A 20,217-nucleotide genomic window follows, 5' to 3' on the forward strand; every position below is an offset into this window, starting at 1 on the left:
TAGACTATTTAACCTTCTTTAACCAGAAGAAAACTCAAACTCAGATTGTCAAGACAGGTAAAAGCAGGATATAAACTTACAGGCAACATAGGAGGACACAGGGAAACACAAACGAATAAAATAAACACAAGACTATATAGGAAACATTAAAACACAGAAGGGAATCAACCAATAGGAAACATTAACACAGAACACTAGGAAAACAATTAAAACTAAAACAACATTAAATACAGAAACAAAACCAGACAACAACCATGACACATTAAGTATGTTAATACATATGTTAAGTATGTTTCTACTTTATTGCATTGTTTTTAATTGCACATAAACAATCACTTGAGAAAAAACATACTGTTTGTTTTTTTTGTTTCTGGTTTAAAAAAAACCATTTACTTAAAAATGAACAATTTACACATAAAGTCAATCAAACAACGACATAACACACGAGAGTTGTTTGGCATAATGTACAATAAAATACAGAATACATAAAGAGTGACAGTTAATAGAAAATGTAAAATCATAGTAAAAACATAAAAATATACACGACAAATATGAATATATTTAATTGTATAGACGTAATATCGATGATGATATGAAATAGAATACACTGCAAACATACTATTCATAACCAAATACAGTTTGTGTTTTAAAAAAAAATCTTATTTTGGGCTTCTCGGATTCCGTAAAGGGCGGAGCCAATGCGTCACTGAGCGCTTTGACTGACGGCCAATTGGACGAATGAAAAGCGACAAGTGGGAGACGTTCGGTTACGTTCAGATGCGTCGGCGGTCATCTTCATGTTCGGTTGAGAAGTAGTTTATCCCGTTACTAGGCAGCGATAATGGTCGCTCGCTTTATGCTCATTTTACTGGAAAGAAACCCATCATGGCCTCTCCAGGGTAAGTTTAGCTTGTTCCTCCTCGGTTCTGAAAACTGTCATATTAACTATATTACATTTAAACTGAACCAGTTGAGTGGAGAAAGGCGTTTAGCTCCTCTGACTGTAAATGACATTTTCTGTTTCAGACATATTCGTGAAAAACTGCGAAAGAAACGTCGAGCTCTGCAAGAAACTTTAACGAAGAACAGAGACGAGGATGACATTCAGGTTAATCTATTAAATATATATCTTAATAACAATAATGATGATACAGTTTAAACACGTACTCGTGTTGTTTCTGTGGAGAGCTCTGCTTTAACAAGACTCAACAGGACTCAGAGTAGTGTTAGCTCACTGTACACACACATCATCAGAGACACACACTCACATCATCTGAAACACACACACATCATCTGAAACACACACTCACAGTCAATAACACACACACATCATCTGAAACACACACTCATCATCTGAAACACATACTCACAGTCAGAAACACACACTCACATGGAGACACACACTCACAGTCAGAAACACACACATCATCTGAAACACACTCACAATCAGAAACACACACTCACATGGAGACACACACTCACAGTCAGAAACACACACATCATCTGAAACACACTCACAATCAGAAACACACACTCACATGGAGACACACACTCACAGTCTGAAACACACACTCACAATCAGAAACACACACTCACATGGAGACACACACTCACAGTCAGAAACACACACACATCATCTGAAACACACACTCACAATCAGAAACACACACTCACATGGAGACACACACTCACAGTCAGAAACACACACACATCATCTGAAACACACACTCACAGTCAGAAACACAAACTCACAGTCAATAACACACACTCACATGGAGACACACACTTACAGTCAATAACACACACTCACAGTCAATAACACACACTCATAATCAAAGACACAGAAGAAAAGCGCCGCTAACTAGTTAGTTATGTAATTATACTCGACAGGCTCTCGTTCCGTCTACCAAAATGAGTAAGGGGAAACTACAAACTACAGTAAAGGTTGGTGTGTGTGTGTGTGTGTGTGTGTGTGTGTGGGGGGGGTGTTTGTGTGTATGTGTGTTAGCTTAGTCTAAGGGCTGTAGTTTCCCTCCTGTGTGTGTGTGTGTGTGTGTGTGTGTGTTTCTGGCTTGTTAACACTGATAATCTGCTCTCTTCCCTTCAGCTGTGCTAAACAGTGTGAGTAGAGGTAGAGTGCACATTTACAGCCTGGATGGATGTGGGGTTTTTTTGTGTAACAGGTTTCTTGTGTGTCACACCAGGAAGCTCAAACCAGTGAAGAAGATCCAGGAGAGACTCTGAAACGCACTTTAAGGACACAAAGAGAGAGGAAGAAAAGGGTACGTTTCCACCTTCATCCTCGAAGCCAATACTAACAGTTGTTTGTTATGTTATGTATAGTATCAACTTTATAACTCTAATATTACATGTAAAGGTTGCAGCACTTCTATGCCACATGTTTTAAAACCACACATGGTGTTTTATTTTAATAACGGTTGTATTAAAAGTCAGTTTCATGAGACGGGTGCTGAAGAGAGGATTGAATCCATAAAATTGCACTAAACTCCTGCACACTGTCTTAATTGTGCATCTACATTTGTGAAGATTTCATACCAACCTGTTGACAGCACATTTGTTATTTGGAGTTGCCTGCAATTTTATTAAAATTTCAAACAAAAAGTTTTCAACATTGGGCGCCCAGGATAGGTACAAATACTTTGTACTATTACTTACATCATAATAATGTCTACAATTGTGGTATCGTCACCTCTTGTTGTGTTTTAGCTGCTTGAACAGTCTTTAGAGCAGCAGCCCCATGAAGAAGACGGTTTGGAGGAGATCTCGTCTGTCAAACCCCACAGTGAAGATGAGGAGTCAGCTGATCGAGCAGCTGAAAAGCCCGCGTTATTATCAAGACCTCCGACCGGATCTCTGAAAGGTTAGTTTGCATTCTTCCATTCATGCTGTTCCAGCGCAAGGAATCAAAATCAATGACCATTATAAACAGTTCTTTTTTTTTTTTTTTTTTTGTAATATTGATGGGTGTGTTGAGCGAGAAAACTTCTCATTTGGATTAAATTAGCTAAATATGTCCAAATAAAAATCATGCAATACCTAAAAAAAACACCATTGATAGAACACAATGAGATTTATTGTGTCAAAGAAAAAGTCAAAACATGCAGAGGCTGACTTTTCACTCTGTGCTAACATTGAAGATCATCTGTTTGAGTTTATCGGCCTTAAAGAAAAAAAAGGTTTTTTATATTTTATTCTTCAGTCTATTTAACCATCAAAGAGGTGCAATAATGATAATGTTAGAATTGTAAACTGAATCTGTAATCAGTGCAGGAGGAGTCTTACATTAGGACTCCCTGCTTGTATATCTTTGTTTCTTTGATTTTTTTTTTTAAATTAAACACGTGTGCCACTTTACAACTCTTGACATGGTAAAAACATATAAAACTATCCACAATTTAAGTAGCTATTGCTGATGTTATTTTGTCTCCAAGGTCGCTCTTCAAGAATCCCGCACTCTCCTGGCTCTCAGCACTCCGACGACTTAGTGACGCGACGCTTGCGAGAGAAGCTGAACGCTGCCAGAGTATACCCGACTTTTTTATTTTTCTTGCTGTTGCAAAAAAAAACAAAAAAAAAAAACTTTAACGTTTTGTCCTGTACATGATAAATATTGACATGTGAGTATGTCCTCTTGTGCTCAAGTCGAAAGGTGAAAGTCTTCAGGAGCAGGAAGCCTCTGTGGAGCCTCCAAGTCGCCTCCAAGGACTCCGAGACAGAGACACTGTCACCAGGTTTGACCGAGAGGTGAGCGTCAAGTTCTTTCAACTGTGGACAAACATCCATCCAGCAATGACGGCACCTACTGTATGAGTCAGTTCAGAAGTGGAAGTTTAACTCCCAGTGTTTTACAGGTTGATCTCGACAGAGCGGGACGCCACGATGACCCTCTGTCCCTCGGCGCCAGGATTAAGTTCAGAGACGCAGCAAAAGGAGTACGGCTGGAAACGAGAGTGAAATGATATTTGGACAATATCCTTGTCTTTGTTTTATTTTTTTTTTATTTTTTTTATTTTTCAATGTAGACAGAAAAAGACCTGCCAACCGCAGAAGAGACATTCAACTTCTTCACTTTCAACTTTGAGCCAGAGCCACAAGATGGAGCTCAGAAACAAGAACGGAAAAGACATAGACTGAAAAAACCAGCTGATGAAGACGGAGAAGAAGCCGAAGACGAGGAAGTTGCTCGAGAAGTAGAAGATAATGAAAATGAAGTTGAAGACCAGGTGAGATAAAGTGAACTGTAACGTAGACATGATTTGTTTAGATCATTATTTTGTCCCTTTGTTTTTGCTGCAGTTGCATAAGACAAAGTGGATTTCTGAATACCTCACATTCCTCATCCTGCTGTAGGACGAAGAAGCTCCTCTTGTTCAAGATGAATTGGAGGATCTGTTCGTCATTGAACAGTCATCCCACGACTTCCTGGAGGTGAAGAAAGCCGAGTATGTTGGGTACCGGCAGCTTGTTCAGAGAGAGAGCGAGCTTCTCTTCACGCCCAGTTTTCGATCAGGTATTCTTTTATGAACAAAAACGACCTGCTTAATACCCAAAACGCTGTTTTACACTGTAACATTAAATAAAACATCCTGGAGTTCAGTTCATCAGTTAACAGAATTCATCTGCTATCATGACAGTCCCGACCTCCATTAAACTGGCAGAAAACATGAAGCCTCGCTACCTGGAGGACGAGGGTCTATATGTCGGAGAGAGGCCTCCAGTCTCCCTCACCAACGAGAACATTCTGGAGAACCGCATTTTGAAAATGGAGGAGGTAAACTCAACTAGCACGCCACTCGTGTCTGTCATCTGTCGTTGAGGAACTCTTTCAGAAATCCTGTTTGTTTTTTTTTAAATGTTGTCATGAAGGGAAAGAAGTGGTTCGGAGACGACGGCAGGATCATGGCTCTGCCTGACCCCATAAAGGAGTCCTCCACTCGAGCCCCTCTCTTCCACATGGAGGAGGACCTTGACCCCGCGCTGCAGACTGTGTACAGAAAGGTCAGACACACACTCAGTGTTACATTTACCTCCTTGTTTTTTGCCACATATTCCTTGTGTGCACACTGGTGTAAAGTCAAAGTATCATGGCACACTTAAACAGCAAAAGGACATTTAAATATTTGGTACGAGTGGTGAGGGGGGCATCAGGGAAGCCTCTGAGCATTATGGGTATTAAAAGAAATACAAGCTTGTATTGTACAGTGACATTTAAAATGCCCCGGTCTTAATGCACAGGTAATAAGTAACTTATTTCTGCTGTTTTATGACGTGTGCCCTTGAGCCAGATTCATGCTCTTAAAAGGCCCTATGTCTATTAGTGATGCTCTGCATGAACGTCAGAAGACTATCGGTTGGATTTGGATTCTACAGGGTCACAAACCTCCTCTGCTGCTTGATTCATGTTATATTTGGACCGAAGCTCAGAAGCACAGATGTTTCATTTAGCGCACAGGGGGCGCTGTTTGAAAAGGTGAAAAAAAGAGTATAATATGTCCCCTTTAAAGAAGGTAAGCTGTTCATTTCAGGGTACGTTTATGATTCATTTACGGAACAGGCAGGGACCTAAAGGTGTTAATAAGTTCTTTACTTCAGTCGTTTTGGTCCCAGTTTGTAGTTTTAGACTCTGTAGTCTGAACAGCTGCAGACCAGATTGAACTGCTTATGCAGTTTTCTTTCACGCTCTCTTTGTACATTTTGTGTTTTTTTATTGTTCTGTGTATTTGAAATGTTTTAAATTCTATTTAAGTGTGCGAGCGCGTCCCCATGTATCGAAGCTATCGTCCTCACGCGAGCGGCCCGGGTTCACGTCCGGCCTGTGGCACGTCAGTCCCCGCTCTCTCTCTGTCCCTGTCTATCCACTATCCTGCCTCTGTAATCAAGGAACAAAAAGCCCAAAAATAAATCTTAAATAAATCTAAAAATGTATTTTATATATTGGTAATTGCTTCTCATAATTTTAGTTTATTTAAGTACTGTTTATTTTAGCCTAGTTTTTTTTTTCCTTTTTATATGTAAATTTACTTTCATTTTACTTTACTGTCGCAGTGAGATTTAAAAAAAAAAAAAAAAAAAAAAAAGTGAAGTCAGAGGATTAAAAATGTGAACAGTATTCCTATCTAAACAGGATCAGTGCTGACAGCTGATCAGCTAACAGCTCTGTGATTGCATCCTCCATCTGTGTCTTTTTTTTTTTAAACAACTGAAGTCAATGAATGTCAAATATTTCAATGGTGTGACTGACCAAAGAGGCAAAGAATGACAAGTATGTAAGCCCAGAAAAAAAACGAACACCACAGATCCCAAAACTGAAACGGACGTGACTGACATGTTGGGCTGTCTTCATCTTAAACAAGCAACATAAGAGAGCTGCTGTTTTCATATGCATTTTCATTTTTCTCCAAACAAATCTTCCACATATCCTCATCCAGAACTCGGATCATCCATTTGATTTTGATTTGGCGCTTTGTCTTCATGCTTGACTTTTCATGACGAGCTGATGCTGCTATAAATCCTATTTCATGCTTCCTTTAAGATTGCACACATTCTTAAATAATCTGGAGGGAGACACAAGCGTATATCATAGTGATCATCATTTTGCAGAACATTGCATGATAAATGATGTTGCTCTTTCCTCCAGGCTATAAAGTCCAAGTATGCAAATCTGTATATTGCTGGTGCAGCGGACCCTGAAGGAGACTATCAGCTCGATGTGGATGTCTCTGGGCTGATCTTCTCTCATCACCCACTCTTTAGTCGTGAACATGTCTTGGGGGCCCGTCTTGCACAGCTGTATGATCAGTACCTCACCAGGCAGCACAATAACCTCACAGGTCACCTAACAGACAAGGTAAACTTCCCCTTCCAGCAGCTTTCTGTCCCAGCGACTTTGAACGTTTCTCTCTTTGAGTTGCTCACATGAGCCATTTATAACGTATTTGCTGTGTTTGTTTGTTTCCCACATGCTGCAGCTGCATGGATTGAGGAGCGCACTGCGAAATATGCTTGAGCTCCATGGCGGGCAGAGCCTCAGTCAAGCCATGCAGCGGAGGATATCTGAGTACAGTCTGGAGGTCAGGTGAGTAACCCAGATGTTTCCCATCAGAGATGATAACCAGCTACCTCTAGCAACGTGACAGGCAATATTCCTGCTTTATATCCTCCCCCGCTGAATGTTCCAGGAACACTCGGCAGCTGCGGGACAGCGAGCAGGAGAAAGACCGGACCCTGCTGAAGAACATCGTTAAAGTGTGGAAGGACATCAAGGCCCTGAGAGACTTTCAGAAATACACAAACACTCCCTACAAGCTCTACCTCAGAAGGTAAATCTCTCGTTGGCCGTTTGAAGTGGAATTTCTTTTTATCCTGGATCTTTTTTTTTTTTTTTTTTCACATTTCATGGGGTCTTAACAACCAAGGTGGATAAAAAAAATGGAATTGGAATTGCTCCAGCATTGGCTCGCAGTTGTAAGGGGCAATCATGCTAATTAAATGTGCGTCGGCTAAAAGCTGCTTGTTTGGTCATTTAAGGGTCTCTGGATGTTTTGTGAAACATCACAGACATGAAGCACACAGAGATAGACTTTGGTGAGAAGGGTACGGAGCCTTTGTTTGAAACCAGAAATCATATTTACATCAGACTCCTTGAAGAACTGCCATGTTGTGTTACTCTGTTTACCTTGTCACAGTGTGTTTGTGTAACACACTGTGACACACACACAAACAAATTAAGGAGTGTTATGGAAGGCAAGAAAATAGTGCGCTCTGTGAGAGAGGATTTTTTTTGGGTTTTTTGAACTGAACAATGTGACATGTTTGGGATACTTTCCCTAACGTATCCAAACATGAGAATAACAACATGAGACTACTGGTAGTAATAAAATGCTTTATGGAGAGATGCTTCCGAAAAGATCCAGCATGATCCCAACACTTCCTGTTTCTAAGTTGTGCTCACAGGTATATTTTTTTGATCAAACTCTCAGCTTATACTCTTTACTTCCTTTAGAGCAGGGGTATCCAAAGTGTGGCCCGGGGGCCATTTACGGCCCTCGAGGGGATTTTTTTTTACGGCCCTCGACTTTAATCGAAGAAGAAGATTTTGGCTCGAGGTCTCATTCAGATGACATACTTTGTTCTTTTTCTTTTTCATGGAAGTGAGGGCTGAAAGATACATTTCTAAAATAGTAAATGTTCAGGACAAACAGCTTTGACTATTTTCCACATTTTTTAACTATGAAAATGAACCTTTGCAATAATTTTGGCAAATAAGCAGACTGTTGTTTAACCATTTAATAACCTGAGCTATTTCACAAAATAATACAGAAAATAATCGAAGTATTTAATTTCCTTTCATTAAAGGTTTTTTTGCGAACCTTTTGATTCTGCTCTACAAAGCCTTACTGTTTTTTTTATTTTTTTTAAACCCTGAATAAAATAGTTTCTCACTGTAATTATTTATTGTGTATTTATGTTATTTTTGAAAACGTCAAAATTCAAAATGTTTCTTACAATATTATTTAAAATATATATTTTTTTAAAAACCTGTGGCCTGCGAGCGATTCTAACAATTTTGGCCCTTGAGAAAAAAAAAAATTGGACACCACTGATGTTGAATATGCTTGCTGTTAAAGCCATGTGTGTTCAGGTTAACATGCTGGAGCCTTGACATTGATGGCCTTTTTTTTTTCAACCTCTGTCCAGAGAGAATGTGGACCGGGCGACAGATGAGCGAGAGTACGAGGAGGAAATCTTGGCAGAGATGGTGGAATGGGAGGCTGAGAGCGAGGAGGACTACCAGAGAAAGCTGGCAGAGTACAAGAAGCAGCTGGAGGAGTGGAAACTCTGGAGAAAGAAACAGGTACCAACAGGCGCTGGGGTAATAAATCTACCAACAGGATGTTCGCTGATTGCAGATATATTTACTCATTTGTTTCCAGAGGAGAAACAAAACGTTTGAAGAAAAATCCCAAACTTAAGTTTAAAGAAATGAAGGAGCAATGTCACTGAAAGATCATCACCGGAGAGATCAAAAACTAAAAATAGATCTGTATTAACTTTGTTTTTGTTGTGTTTTTATTTTAAAAAGAGAAGATTAATGACGTGTAAATATCAGCTTTGACTCAAGCATTGGTTTATTCTTTGGAATATTTGTATATTTATATAAACTGATAGATGTAAATTTTCCATTTATTAGTTTAGTTTAAAGTACTTAAATTTAACATACACATCAATTAAATTAAATCCTTTGTTTGTCATTTTCAGAAAGCCAAAAAGAAGAAGAGAAAAAAGAAGAAGAAAAGTCAGTCGCAGGACGACACAGAAGAAGACGATGAAGACCGGGAGGCGAGCGAATCAGAGGGGCCCGTTGAAGACGAGCCCTCAAAGCCGGAGCCTCCAGAGAAGCCGGAGTTAGACTCCATAGAGCAGCAGGTCAGAGAGAAAGCCTCCAGGATTCGAAGGAAACCGGGAGAGTCCGTCCTGATCCCCGAGCTGTCTGCGTCTGGAAACATCACAGCCACAGAACTGTGCCCCAGGTATGAACGCGCTCAACACCTGGTCGAAGAGAAGAAGTATCACTATTCTGATGGTGAATAAATGAAGACGGTCAGCGTGCACGTTTGGTCGTGCAGTAACATTACATCCTTACATGCACTGTGTGCATACAAGTGTCTGTAATACTGTTTTACACAGACTGACATCGTTATGTTACTGACATTTACTGTTCCTTTTTTTGATGCATGTTTTTTACTAGCTCTTTAATTATTGTTTTTGATACATCATTTTTCTTTCTACTTTATATTTTTTTTATCTATTTTAATTATTTTTGCACTGTGTGATTTTCTTCTGCTATCCTGCTTTGCTGCTGTGACCCTGTAAATTTCTCCACTTAGACTTAGACTGAACTTTATTGATCCCTTTGGGATGACTCCCTCAAGGAAATTTAGCTTCCCAGCAGCATATAAGACAAGAATAAAATGTAGCAGGTAACATGAAAAGTAACAATATAAAGAATAAATAATAGAACACTCTTCCGTTGGAAAAAATATGCATGGAAGAAGCAGAAAAAAAGGCAATGATTATTATTGGGATTATTGCACTTGGTTGAGATTATTGCACATACAAGTGAAAGTGTCCGTGTGTTATTGCACAGTGAGGGTAGAAGGAAAGACGCTCCTACTCCTATGCCTCTGTCCCGTGTGCCCTAGTCTTCCCCCCCCCCCCCCCCCCCCCCAAGTGAGGAGTTGTAGAGCGTGATGGCACGATGGTCTGTTGGTTCTGCACTTGGGAAGGAGCGAGATGAATAAAGGATTATCTTATTTTATTTTATCTTCATGTTTGTTTACTCTCTCGCTGTTGTAGGGCTGAAGCAGCGCGCAGAGAGGATGTCGCCAGGCGTTCCCTTTTCACCAAGATCCTTTACAACGACAAAGAAGTGTCCAGAACAGACAGCCGCTCCCTGAACACAGACTTCAGAGTCCACTTCGGCCAGATTTTTAATCTCAAGATCGTCAACTGTCCACAAAGCATCAATTTGCAGGTACAGTGCAGATTCCATTTTGTCTCGTCCACTTTTGCTACGACGTCTCGTTTTCTCATTCTTTCCTCGTGAACTTGAAGGTCTTCGAGGAGATCGGCTCGTCATCCTCGCTCCTGGCTCAGGTGTTCATCCCAGTACCTGAACCCTCAGTGTTGACCGGCAACTCCCCCGTGGAGGAGTTTGAGTTTAGCAGCAACCAGAGAGTGATGTTTGACCATGAGGGAGTAGGAAGTGGTAAACACCTTTTTTTTAAACACTAGCTCGAACCTTAAACACACAAAAACATTTCCACTCCGGGAGTAAATATGTATATTTGAATGATGGCTGTCACAGTCGTCGAGCAGGTTTGTTTTAGTGATCATGTGTGTCCGTGTGCGTCCTCAGACGTGCCGCTGTCCTTCGAGGCTGACGGCACTAACAGACAGACCCTGTTGACCTCTGGAAAGCTCTCCTGCTGCGTCTCGTGGGGGATCGGGGAGGATGACGTCCCACTCGCGCCTCCTGTCTCACAACAAGGCAAACACAGGTGATGTCACTGAAAGGTCCTTGAACTACACATCCTGTTTGATTTGCATGTCTCCTGCTCCAGGTGTTCATATATTCTCATGAATGCATTTCCCTTCCCCCGCAGGCATCCTGTGGTTTTTTTAACTGCATGTCAGAATGAAAGAAACTTGGCAGCTTGCTCTGACTTGAGATTAGTTTGATGAAAGCAGTCGATCATGTTTAGTGTCAGAGTTGATTTTAACAGTTCAGAAGGGAGGAAAAAATCCTGAACAGAGATAGATAGATAGATAGCTAGATAGATAGATAGATAGATAGATAGATAGATAGATAGATAGATAGATAGATAGATAGATAGATAGATAGATAGATAGATAGATAGATAGATAGATAGATAGATAGATAGATAGATAGATAGATAGATAGATAGATAGATAGATAGATACTTTATTGATCCCGAGGGAAATTCAAGTAACATCTCTGACAACACAGCTCATACACCAATCAAAATGATCAACACAAATCAATGCAGAGTCCCAAATCTAACTCATCAGAAGAACTGATTTAATGAGCTGTATCGGCTGCTATAATTAGCCTTCATCGTTCATTGGGACGAGCTATGCTCCTCAAAAGATCAACCAGGTAGAGATAAAGAAAAAGCATGATCTACACACTGAATGATAGTGACGATAATGACAACAATCATGATCATTTGGATGACGTTCATGCTGATTAGAATTCGATCTGATGCAGCTGTCGATGACGGTGCGTTTAAATAAAAGGATCTGTGTGCTGCCTGTCAGCACCTGTGTGTCCAATCTGACTGAAAGCTGTTTGTTTGGTTTGCACCTGCTGACATTGTTTCCTCCTTTATCGATCCTTTCTTGTGTTGCGTTCACTGTCTAAAAGCAAAATCTGAACAGTGTCCGTGCAGCAAAATAATCCGGAGATGTTTGTTTTTTTAATTAAATGTGATCTCCTTCTGTCTCTTTGTTCTTAGTGGATTGGCCCGTTTTGATCCTGTCACATACATTGGAGCATCTGGACTTTACGACATGAAAAAAATAGGCGAGTGGGCCACGCAGTCGAGACTGGACCCCAACGATCCAAAGAATGCCGCCATCATGCAGCTGCTAAAAGTAGGTGTGAAAGTGCAAAAGAGCCTGTGTGTGTGTTTGTGAGTGGAGCAGACGTCACTCTGTGCGTGTGACCCACCAGGTGGCCAGCAGCGGAGAGGTAACGGCTCCTGAGTACTTCCGTCTGGAGCAGCTGCAGGAGGAGTTTAACTTTGTCACTGATGAAGAGTTGGAAAGCTCTAAAAGATTTCACCTGCTCCGGCTCAGGAACCAGGAAGTTGCAGAGTTTCGAAACTACAAGTGTGTGCCTGCTCTGGAGAGGGAGGTCACTGATAAAGTGTTCCAGGTCAGGCCTTGTTACTCCACTGCAGATTAGATCAGATTAAGGATTCATAAAGTAACCGTGAGGCTGATTCTTTTCCTTTTTTTAAAATGATTTCAGGATTATGAGAAGAGGCTAAAAGAAGGAGAGATCATTGACTCTAGAGAACATCTAGATTCCCATCGAGCCTTGGTGGCCAAATACCTCCAGAAGGTGAGTGCTGTTATAGCATCCTTTCTTTCTCAGCCAGGAGATATCTATGCAACCTGTGGAACCTAAATACATAGATGCATTATTTTAGTCCAAAGCAGGACTGCTTCCTTAATCTATCCAAGCAGTTTTGGTGCGTAACCAAACTGAGACGGTTTCAGAAAAGGATGCGCCGGCAGCTTTGAAGAATAATCCTGATTTAAGCAGGAAATAAAAACCTTCAGAGTCACTGGATTAAAATCAGAACACGCGCCTCATCTGAGAAGGCTCGTCTGAGGACGACCGACACAGAAGGTTTTTGTTGTGATAAAAAAAAAAAAAAAAAAAATCGCCTTAAGATGATAATATGTAAGCAATATTTTAGAGGTGGGAAAAAATTAATTTATGTAAAAATCGAGATTCAACTCACTTTTTTTTTTTTTTTTTGGCTGATGAGTCACCCCATAGGCTGCTCTTTGACTCAGCAGTCTCACAGGTGACTGAAGGAGATCCTGAAGTATGAACTCATTCAAAGATAGACTTTGAATCTATGGATCCATAAATCCTGAATCATTTAGAATCAAATGGTGACATATCCAAAGACTCCCAGCACTAATTATTTGACATATTTTCCATCTTTGATGGTAAAGAAACAACGTTTTTACATACAAACACAAAATCATTTCTGTGTGAAAGTTTGAATTCTGCAGGTATGCAAGTCGAAGGTTGTTTCATGAGGATTCAAATCGAGGCTCTAAAGAGGATTTTGGTCGTCGCACAGATTTCTGAAAAGTCTCCCGGCACATTTTGGTTCATTGGGCTGTGAAAAGAATCCAGATTTTTCTTTCTTGCAGATTCGGGAATCAGTCATCAACAGATTTCTTCTTGCCAAGCATCACTACCTGCTGTCTGATCTGGTGATTGAAGAGGAGATACCGAGCATCGGGTAAATACTCCCACAGGAATAATTACCAGATTTTTATATTTTACCTCACTCCCATCTCTCACAACACACAGTCTGTGTTTTCACTTTTGTTTTAATGCACATCAAATATTTATTTCCTGCATTCGAGCACAAACAGAAAGCTCAGCTTCCTGTGTTGAAATGTGTCATCACAGTATGGCAGTATACTTGTTAAAGGTGATCGACGCCTCACTCAGGTTGTAAAGAAAAGGTCTGATAAGTTGGGTTGGTGTGAACTGAGGGATCAGACACCTAAAAAAAAAAAAGAGCGACAGCTTGATAAATCACAGGCGGAGGGAAGTTAGTTTTTTTGTGCGTCTTGGCTGATGAACGCTCTCCTCTGCGTCTGATCAAAACCTTTATTTAAAGAGCAGCTTTCCTAACACGTGGACACGCTAACAGGAAATAGGTTCTTGACTGTGTTTGTTCAGATTTATCAATGACCTGCCTGCTGACCGGGTTTGTTCTTCAATGTGAATCTTTAAGTTGTTTCTGTTCTATTTCATTTTTCTTCTCATTCGTTTTGAACAGTGGTGCAGGTCCGGGGTATGTGCTCAGTTTCTTTTTCTTCCCCCCCCCCATTTACCCCCCCCCCCCCCCCCCCCCCCTGTGTCTCTGATTCTCTGTGTAGTTTGAACCCTGAGATCCAGCACTGTAGTGTCCTTAGACCAGGTTCAGTATTCAGTCCTTCCAGGATTCATTAAAATTTCAATTTCAATTGGATCATGTGATTTGTTTTCACAGCAACCAAGATGATTTTATTTATTTCTGTATCATTTAAACGGCTCCATCTGAACTTGTTCTCAGATATTTTGATGGTGGAGAGAAAACGAGTTGCACACTTTCAGTTTTTATGATTGACCATTGATGACGATCTTCTTTCTCATTTTGGCCCTTATTGGCTTCCTTACAGAAACATTATTATTATTCATAAATGTCTGAAAGGTCAGTGATCATTTAATCAAGTGTGCCACTCTTCCTGCTCAGGCCTTTTCTTTAATGATCCTAATATATTTGATCAACTCATCTTTAAATGAAAAGAAGGAGATTGATTTTCTTTTTATTAATTATTTTATTTATTAAAAAAAATGTTTCATTTGCAACATCGAGAGACTAATAGAGGTTAATATCAGATGTGCTGTTTTTGTATTGGAAAGAGTGTTTAGTATAAAGTGAAGGTGGATCTGTTCCTCCTAAAGAAACATTAAATCTGCCTTTTGTTTTTTTAAATGCATGAACTTGAACTACAGTCAGACACGCTCACGTCCTTTCATGAAGCCCAAGTCGTCTTCCTGCTGTGTCGCAGATCAGATCATGAGCTTTCTGCATTCATAGATCATAAAAGATAGAAAATGAGCAAACACTGGCTTTCTACTAGTTTGCTCTAAAAATGCAACAAAAGAAAACTTTGACTCGTCCACATCGAGAGGAGTCAGCCGAGGTGGCTCGGGCATCCGTCCCTCCTGGAGGAGGCCTCGGGGTCGACCCAGGTCACGCTGGAGAGATGTCTCTGGGCTGGTCTGGGAAGGCCTCGGGGTCCCACCAGAAGAGCTGGAGGAAGTGTCTGAGGCGAGGGAAGTCTGGGCGTCTCTGCCCCGGGTAAGAGGTGGATAAGTATTTGATCTTAATAACGGTGTAGATACCTGGAGGGGCCGAGTACTGTTGGTGATAATAACCCCTCACTTTGAATCTCAGTGAGCTCTAATCTCTCCTTCATTCAGTTTGAAGTCCCTCGCTGCTTGTTCACTGAATAATAAGCGCCGGCGTGTTGTGTCCATCAGGATTCTGGGACTAAACCTCTTCAAGCTGGCCGAGCCCAAACGCCCACTGAAACCTCAGAGGAAAGAGAGGAAGAAGGTGACGGCTCAGAATCTGTCAGACGGAGACATAAAGCTGTTGATCAACATCCTGCGGGCGTACGACGTCCCCGTCCGCAGGCCACAGAACAGGCGAGCGCTGAAAGTCACGTTAGAAGAACGTCCTATTCATGCCCTTTTGACCCCTGACTCATCAATAAACTGTGTGTCTTGTTTCAGTGCACTGAGTGTCATCCAGGGCAGTGATTGGCTCGGGAACCAGGTACCGCCCACCCACGAGATCTTTTTTTATATTTGACAGAGTCCAGAGGAGGTTTTGTTAAATCAATCAATCAATCAATCGACATTTATTTGTATAGCACCTTCCAGTACCAAATGGTGCATTCAAGTGTAAAAACAAGAACAAAAACAAATCAAAACATAATTAAAACATGGTAACATGAAAGAGCAACAGTCCAATTAGTGGCTGTGTTTGAAATGTCATCCTTAATAAAAGGGTTTTTAATTCTGACCTAAGATTAAAGAGCCTTCAGATAATTATCCCATAAAGCCTGCCGTCAAGTCTGTCATCTTAAGACTTCTTTTAACATGCCGACGTGTGCTAACTGCTAAAAACAACGTGTTTGTTAATAGAATGAAAAAATGCATTTCAACTGTTCCAAAGGGAGAAAATGTGCAAACAGATCTGTGAGCATCCAGTGAAACTCCAAAAAACTAACTGCGCTGTTTTCTTTTCTTTTTTCTCATTTCTGTGGTGAAGGTTCAAGTGCGGCCCTTCGTGGAGGTTTCCTTCCAGCGCACCGTCCTTCAAACCACCACAGCCGACGGTCCGAACCCCAGCTGGAACGAGGAGCTGCAGCTGCCCTTCAGGTGACCTTTGGTTAATTTTCAACATCACTGAGTGAGCGACTCACTGCTACTGCAAACCAGCTTTAATAACAAAGACTACACGCACAATATAAAGGGACTGAAGCAGCTTTAGAGAACTGTCCATATAATAAAGGAACATAGCACCTGGCTCTATAGCTAGCTGATAGGATCACTGTATATCTTGAGAACTTGTTTTATTGTGGTCCCATGTTTTTCATATTTTCTCGTCGTGGCATTAACAAACATTTCTCTCCGCAGCGCTCCAAACGGTGACTACAGCGCGGCGAGCCTGCAGTCAGTCAAAGACGAAGTCTTCATCAACATTTTCGATGAGCTCGTTTATGAAACCGGGGTGGTGAGTCTCACGCTGCTCAGTCCTTTCATTGTTCTCTGCCTCATATTTAAAACTTTTCTTTTTTGCATGTTTTTGTTGATCTATTTATTTTTCTTTCTTTGTGTATTTTTTTTTTTTTTTGCATGTTTTTGCTTTTTGCATTTGTGAAGCACCTTGTAACTTACTTACATGTTCTTGCATTGTTCTCTGTCTCATATTTAAAACTCTTTTTTTTGGCACGTTTTTATTTATCTATTTATTTTTCTTTCTTTGTGTTTTTTTAGTGTTTTTACTTTTTGCATTTGTGAAGCACCTTGTAACTAATTGTTTTAAAAGTTCTATAGAAATAAAGACTTACATGTTCTTGCATTGTTCTCTGCCTCATAGTTAAAGCTCTTTTTTTTTTTTTTTTTTGTTCCTCAGAATGATAAGGACAAAGGGAAATCCATTCACACCCGGGTGGAGAAGCACTGGCTCGGCTCAGTCAAGATTCCCTTCAGCACCATTTATTCTCAGTCCAGGGTCAGACTGTCTGTTGATCACAAACGTTTTGAGCTGATTTTTCTGAACTGCTGCCTGAATTCATTCTTTCTTTTTCCCATGCTCCTCTGCAGATTGATGGGACATTCAAGGTGAACACTCCTGCGGTGCTGCTCGGGTACAGCAAGGAGCGGAGTCATGGCATGAGCAGTGGTTACGACATGTTACGGAACCTGAGCGACGGGGCGTTCATCACGCTCTTCATCACCATCGAACCTCAGCTGGTGCCTGGAGAGACCATCAGGGAGAAGGTTAGCCGTGTGCATGTGGAGCGTGAGGAGTGACTCAGCCTGCGTGTCATCAGATCACCGCCGCTAACATCTTTACAGTCTGTTAATATCTCTCCGTGTGTGTTTCTGTTGTTCTCATCAAGCTTTGCATTTCCATGTTGTGCCAAAACAAGGAACATTACAGAATGAAAATATCTCTCAATCAGCCAATCAGAACGCGCCATCAAGGTTTGATCAACTCGTAGTCCCTTGTTTTGGAACGACGTCTCCATGGCCTGAAGTTTTTGCATCAGTATATTAATTTGTTCTTCTGTTTGTCATTTTTTTCCGTCACTTTCTACCTTTTGTTCTCCTGCATGTGCTAGATAAAGGAGATGAAGGTAACCCTCCATTCAAACACTCCTCCATTTATATCCGTGCATGCATGTGTGCATCGTTTGAACACGTGATTCATTTACAAACCGGTGACCAGGTGTTCTTGTGCTCTCTTCACTTGGGACCGTGTGGTGCAGTTTGACAGCCAGGAGGACGAGCGTTTGTTGCAGGCTTCAGAGAGGTTCGAGAGGGAGGCGGCTCAGAGTTACCCAGACCGACCCTGCGTCACCACCGTCATAGACCTGAACGGGAAGACGGTCTTCGTCACGCGATACATACGACCACTGAACCCACCTCAGGAGCTCCTCGATGAGTTCCCCAATAACCCCCAGGAGGCCACGGTCAGCCAGCTCCTCAACGAGTTTTTAATTTAATTTTTTTAATTTAATTTTTTTAATTTAATTTTTTATATTTGCTTGACTCTTTCATCCCACAGGCTCTGGTCGCTCGATTCGTCTCTCTCATCCCCTCTCTGCCAGACCGAGTTTCCTTCTCTGGCGTGTGTGACCTTTGGAGCACATGTGACGTGAGTGACCTCTCTCTGACCTCTCTACTGTGCTTATCGCAGGATGCAAACACCCTTCTTACAGAACATCTCATTTCCTCTTCTTGGTTTTTTTTTTTTTTTTTTTTTAGCAATTCCTCACCCTCCTGGCCGGAGACGAAGAAGAACACGCTGTGCTGTTGTGCAACTACTTCCTGTCAATGGGCAAGAAAGCTTTGCTCATCATCGGCACTGCCATACCAGAGGTCTGTGTGTACACATGCCAGTCTGTAATGATGTCTTTTTAAAGCAGCTGACTTTGCAGGGTATCCCAGGGCTGTGTTGACATAAGCATCACCTGTGGGAGATGGAACATAAAGGAGAGAAAATTCAAGAATGTACCAATGAAAACATAAGAGCAATAATGCAAATCTAAAGTGAATAACGCAGCAGTCTCTAAGATATTTTTCTGCATCTCGTTTTATTTCACTTTTCAACCCAAACTCGGTCTCAGCAGACGTCTGAGTCGGGTTCTGCTCCAGGTTTCTACGCCTTCCAGGCTCTGTGTCCTCTTTGCTTTTTGCTGAGCTCATGCTGGATCAGTCTTTGGCCTTTGTGAATAATAATAATATAATTATAATAAATATATATTCTCTTTGAGCTGCTTACTTTGACGTTTTAAAAAGATGTGTTTTCACGCGTGCATTCGTCTGTCTCCGGCTGCACCATGATGTTTAGGGACCCACGGCGTACGTCCTGACTTATGAGCAGAGCCAGTACCGGATCTGGAACCCGAGCAGTGGTCAGTTCTACGGACAGTACGACACCTTCTGCCCGCTGCAAACAGTCGGATGTCTCGTCGACGCTGACAACGTACGTGAAGAGAAAATGCTCCATGATGTTCATTGCCTTTAGATCGCAGACGATTGATGAACTTTTCTCTGAATTCTCCGGCAGGTGTGGTTCAATGTTCAGGAGTATACATCACCAATGACCATGAGTTTTGACGTCACAAAAGCCAATCTGTGGAAGCCGTTTTTCTCCCGATCCTTCTCTCACCCCGGGCTGTCGAGTGTTCAAGTGAGTGTGCGAGATGTCTGTACAGTCGTGCTGCAAGCTCAGTTGTTGTTTTATCTCATGAGTCTTATTTGATGTAGCCTGAGGAGCTGCTGTATCGACGCACGGCCAGATCAGCTGCAGCAGAGCTCCAGGAAAGGCGAGTCATGATCCTTCTTTTCATTTATTTTTTTAGATCAACTTTAATCCCACATCAGAATCATAACACTTTCTTTTCTGTAGAATCGAGAAGATCCTGAAGGAGAGGATCATGGAGTGGCGTCCTCGTCACCCAACCCGCTGGAACCGCTACTGCACCACCACCCTGAAACAATTCCTGCCCAAACTGGAGCTCAGCGTGGGGCGGGACGAGGCAGAGGGACACCGCCACGAGCTGCAAACTCTCCTGGGAGACAACAGGGTGAGTGTGGAAGGACGAGCGTCTGTGTGGAAAGACGTGTCATCATGAATCCAATATTTCAGTTCTATTTTCTCACCGTCAACATATTTTTTCTTCTTCTTGTTTTTTTTTGTTGTAGATTACAGGTTTCCCTCTGAACCTGCCCTTCTCTGAGATCCGGCCCATCGTGGAGGCCGTCTATAGCACCGGCGTTCACAATGTTCATGCATCAAATGTGGAGTTTGCCCTGGCTGTGTATGTTCACCCCTACCCTAATAATGTCCTGTCTGTTTGGGTGTACCTGGCCTCACTGGTGCGCAAATAGTGTGTGTGCATGCGTGTGTGTGCACGTGTCACCCTGCGCTTCTTCCAAAAATGAGCTGTAACTTTATTTTTACAAAGACTTTTGAATTACTTGTTACATGTTTGTATTGTTGTATATAATGTGTTCAAAAATAATATTCAATAAGCTTCACAATATGCCGAACAAACACTACAGAA

General features: G+C 41.5%; 1 protein-coding gene across 4 annotated transcripts; it reads left to right on the forward strand.

Moving 5' to 3' along the window:
* Positions 1-794: 794 nt before the first annotated feature.
* cc2d2a (coiled-coil and C2 domain containing 2A) lies at positions 795-20,159 on the forward strand. Of its 4 annotated transcripts, XM_079350741.1 has the most exons (38): positions 795-899; positions 1,027-1,108; positions 1,891-1,944; positions 2,205-2,282; positions 2,728-2,881; positions 3,453-3,544; positions 3,664-3,765; positions 3,873-3,953; positions 4,044-4,244; positions 4,372-4,531; positions 4,656-4,792; positions 4,888-5,019; positions 6,659-6,868; positions 6,990-7,096; positions 7,200-7,340; positions 8,719-8,875; positions 9,280-9,551; positions 10,378-10,555; positions 10,636-10,789; positions 10,940-11,081; positions 12,060-12,198; positions 12,278-12,481; positions 12,578-12,670; positions 13,501-13,592; positions 15,392-15,689; positions 16,188-16,297; positions 16,556-16,652; positions 17,055-17,153; positions 17,246-17,422; positions 17,767-17,781; positions 17,914-18,117; positions 18,213-18,302; positions 18,413-18,526; positions 18,999-19,133; positions 19,218-19,340; positions 19,418-19,476; positions 19,560-19,737; positions 19,856-20,159. In XM_079350741.1, exons 1-38 carry the CDS (start codon positions 886-888, stop codon positions 20,039-20,041), a joined length of 5,061 nt encoding a protein of 1,686 aa, XP_079206867.1. In that variant the 5' UTR covers positions 795-885; the 3' UTR covers positions 20,042-20,159. The 4 variants fall into 4 exon arrangements, with proteins under 4 accessions (XP_079206867.1, XP_079206866.1, XP_079206868.1 ...); XM_079350740.1 differs by lacking the exon at positions 17,767-17,781 and having other exon boundaries at positions 17,246-17,437; XM_079350742.1 differs by lacking the exon at positions 17,767-17,781.
* The last annotated feature ends 58 nt before the right edge of the window (positions 20,160-20,217 follow it).

The sequence above is a fragment of the Symphodus melops genome, assembly GCF_947650265.1.
Source record: "Symphodus melops genome assembly, chromosome: 8".
Taxonomy (NCBI): domain Eukaryota; kingdom Metazoa; phylum Chordata; class Actinopteri; order Labriformes; family Labridae; genus Symphodus; species Symphodus melops.

Excerpts from the sequence above, each read along its gene's own strand:
- cc2d2a (XM_079350740.1), top strand. Across the intron at positions 13,593-15,391 it reads GAGGAGATACCGAGCATCGG|GATTCTGGGACTAAACCTCT; the intron begins GTAAATACTCCC and ends TGTGTCCATCAG. Across the intron at positions 17,438-17,913 it reads AGAAGGTTAGCCGTGTGCAT|TTTGACAGCCAGGAGGACGA; the intron begins GTGGAGCGTGAG and ends CGTGTGGTGCAG.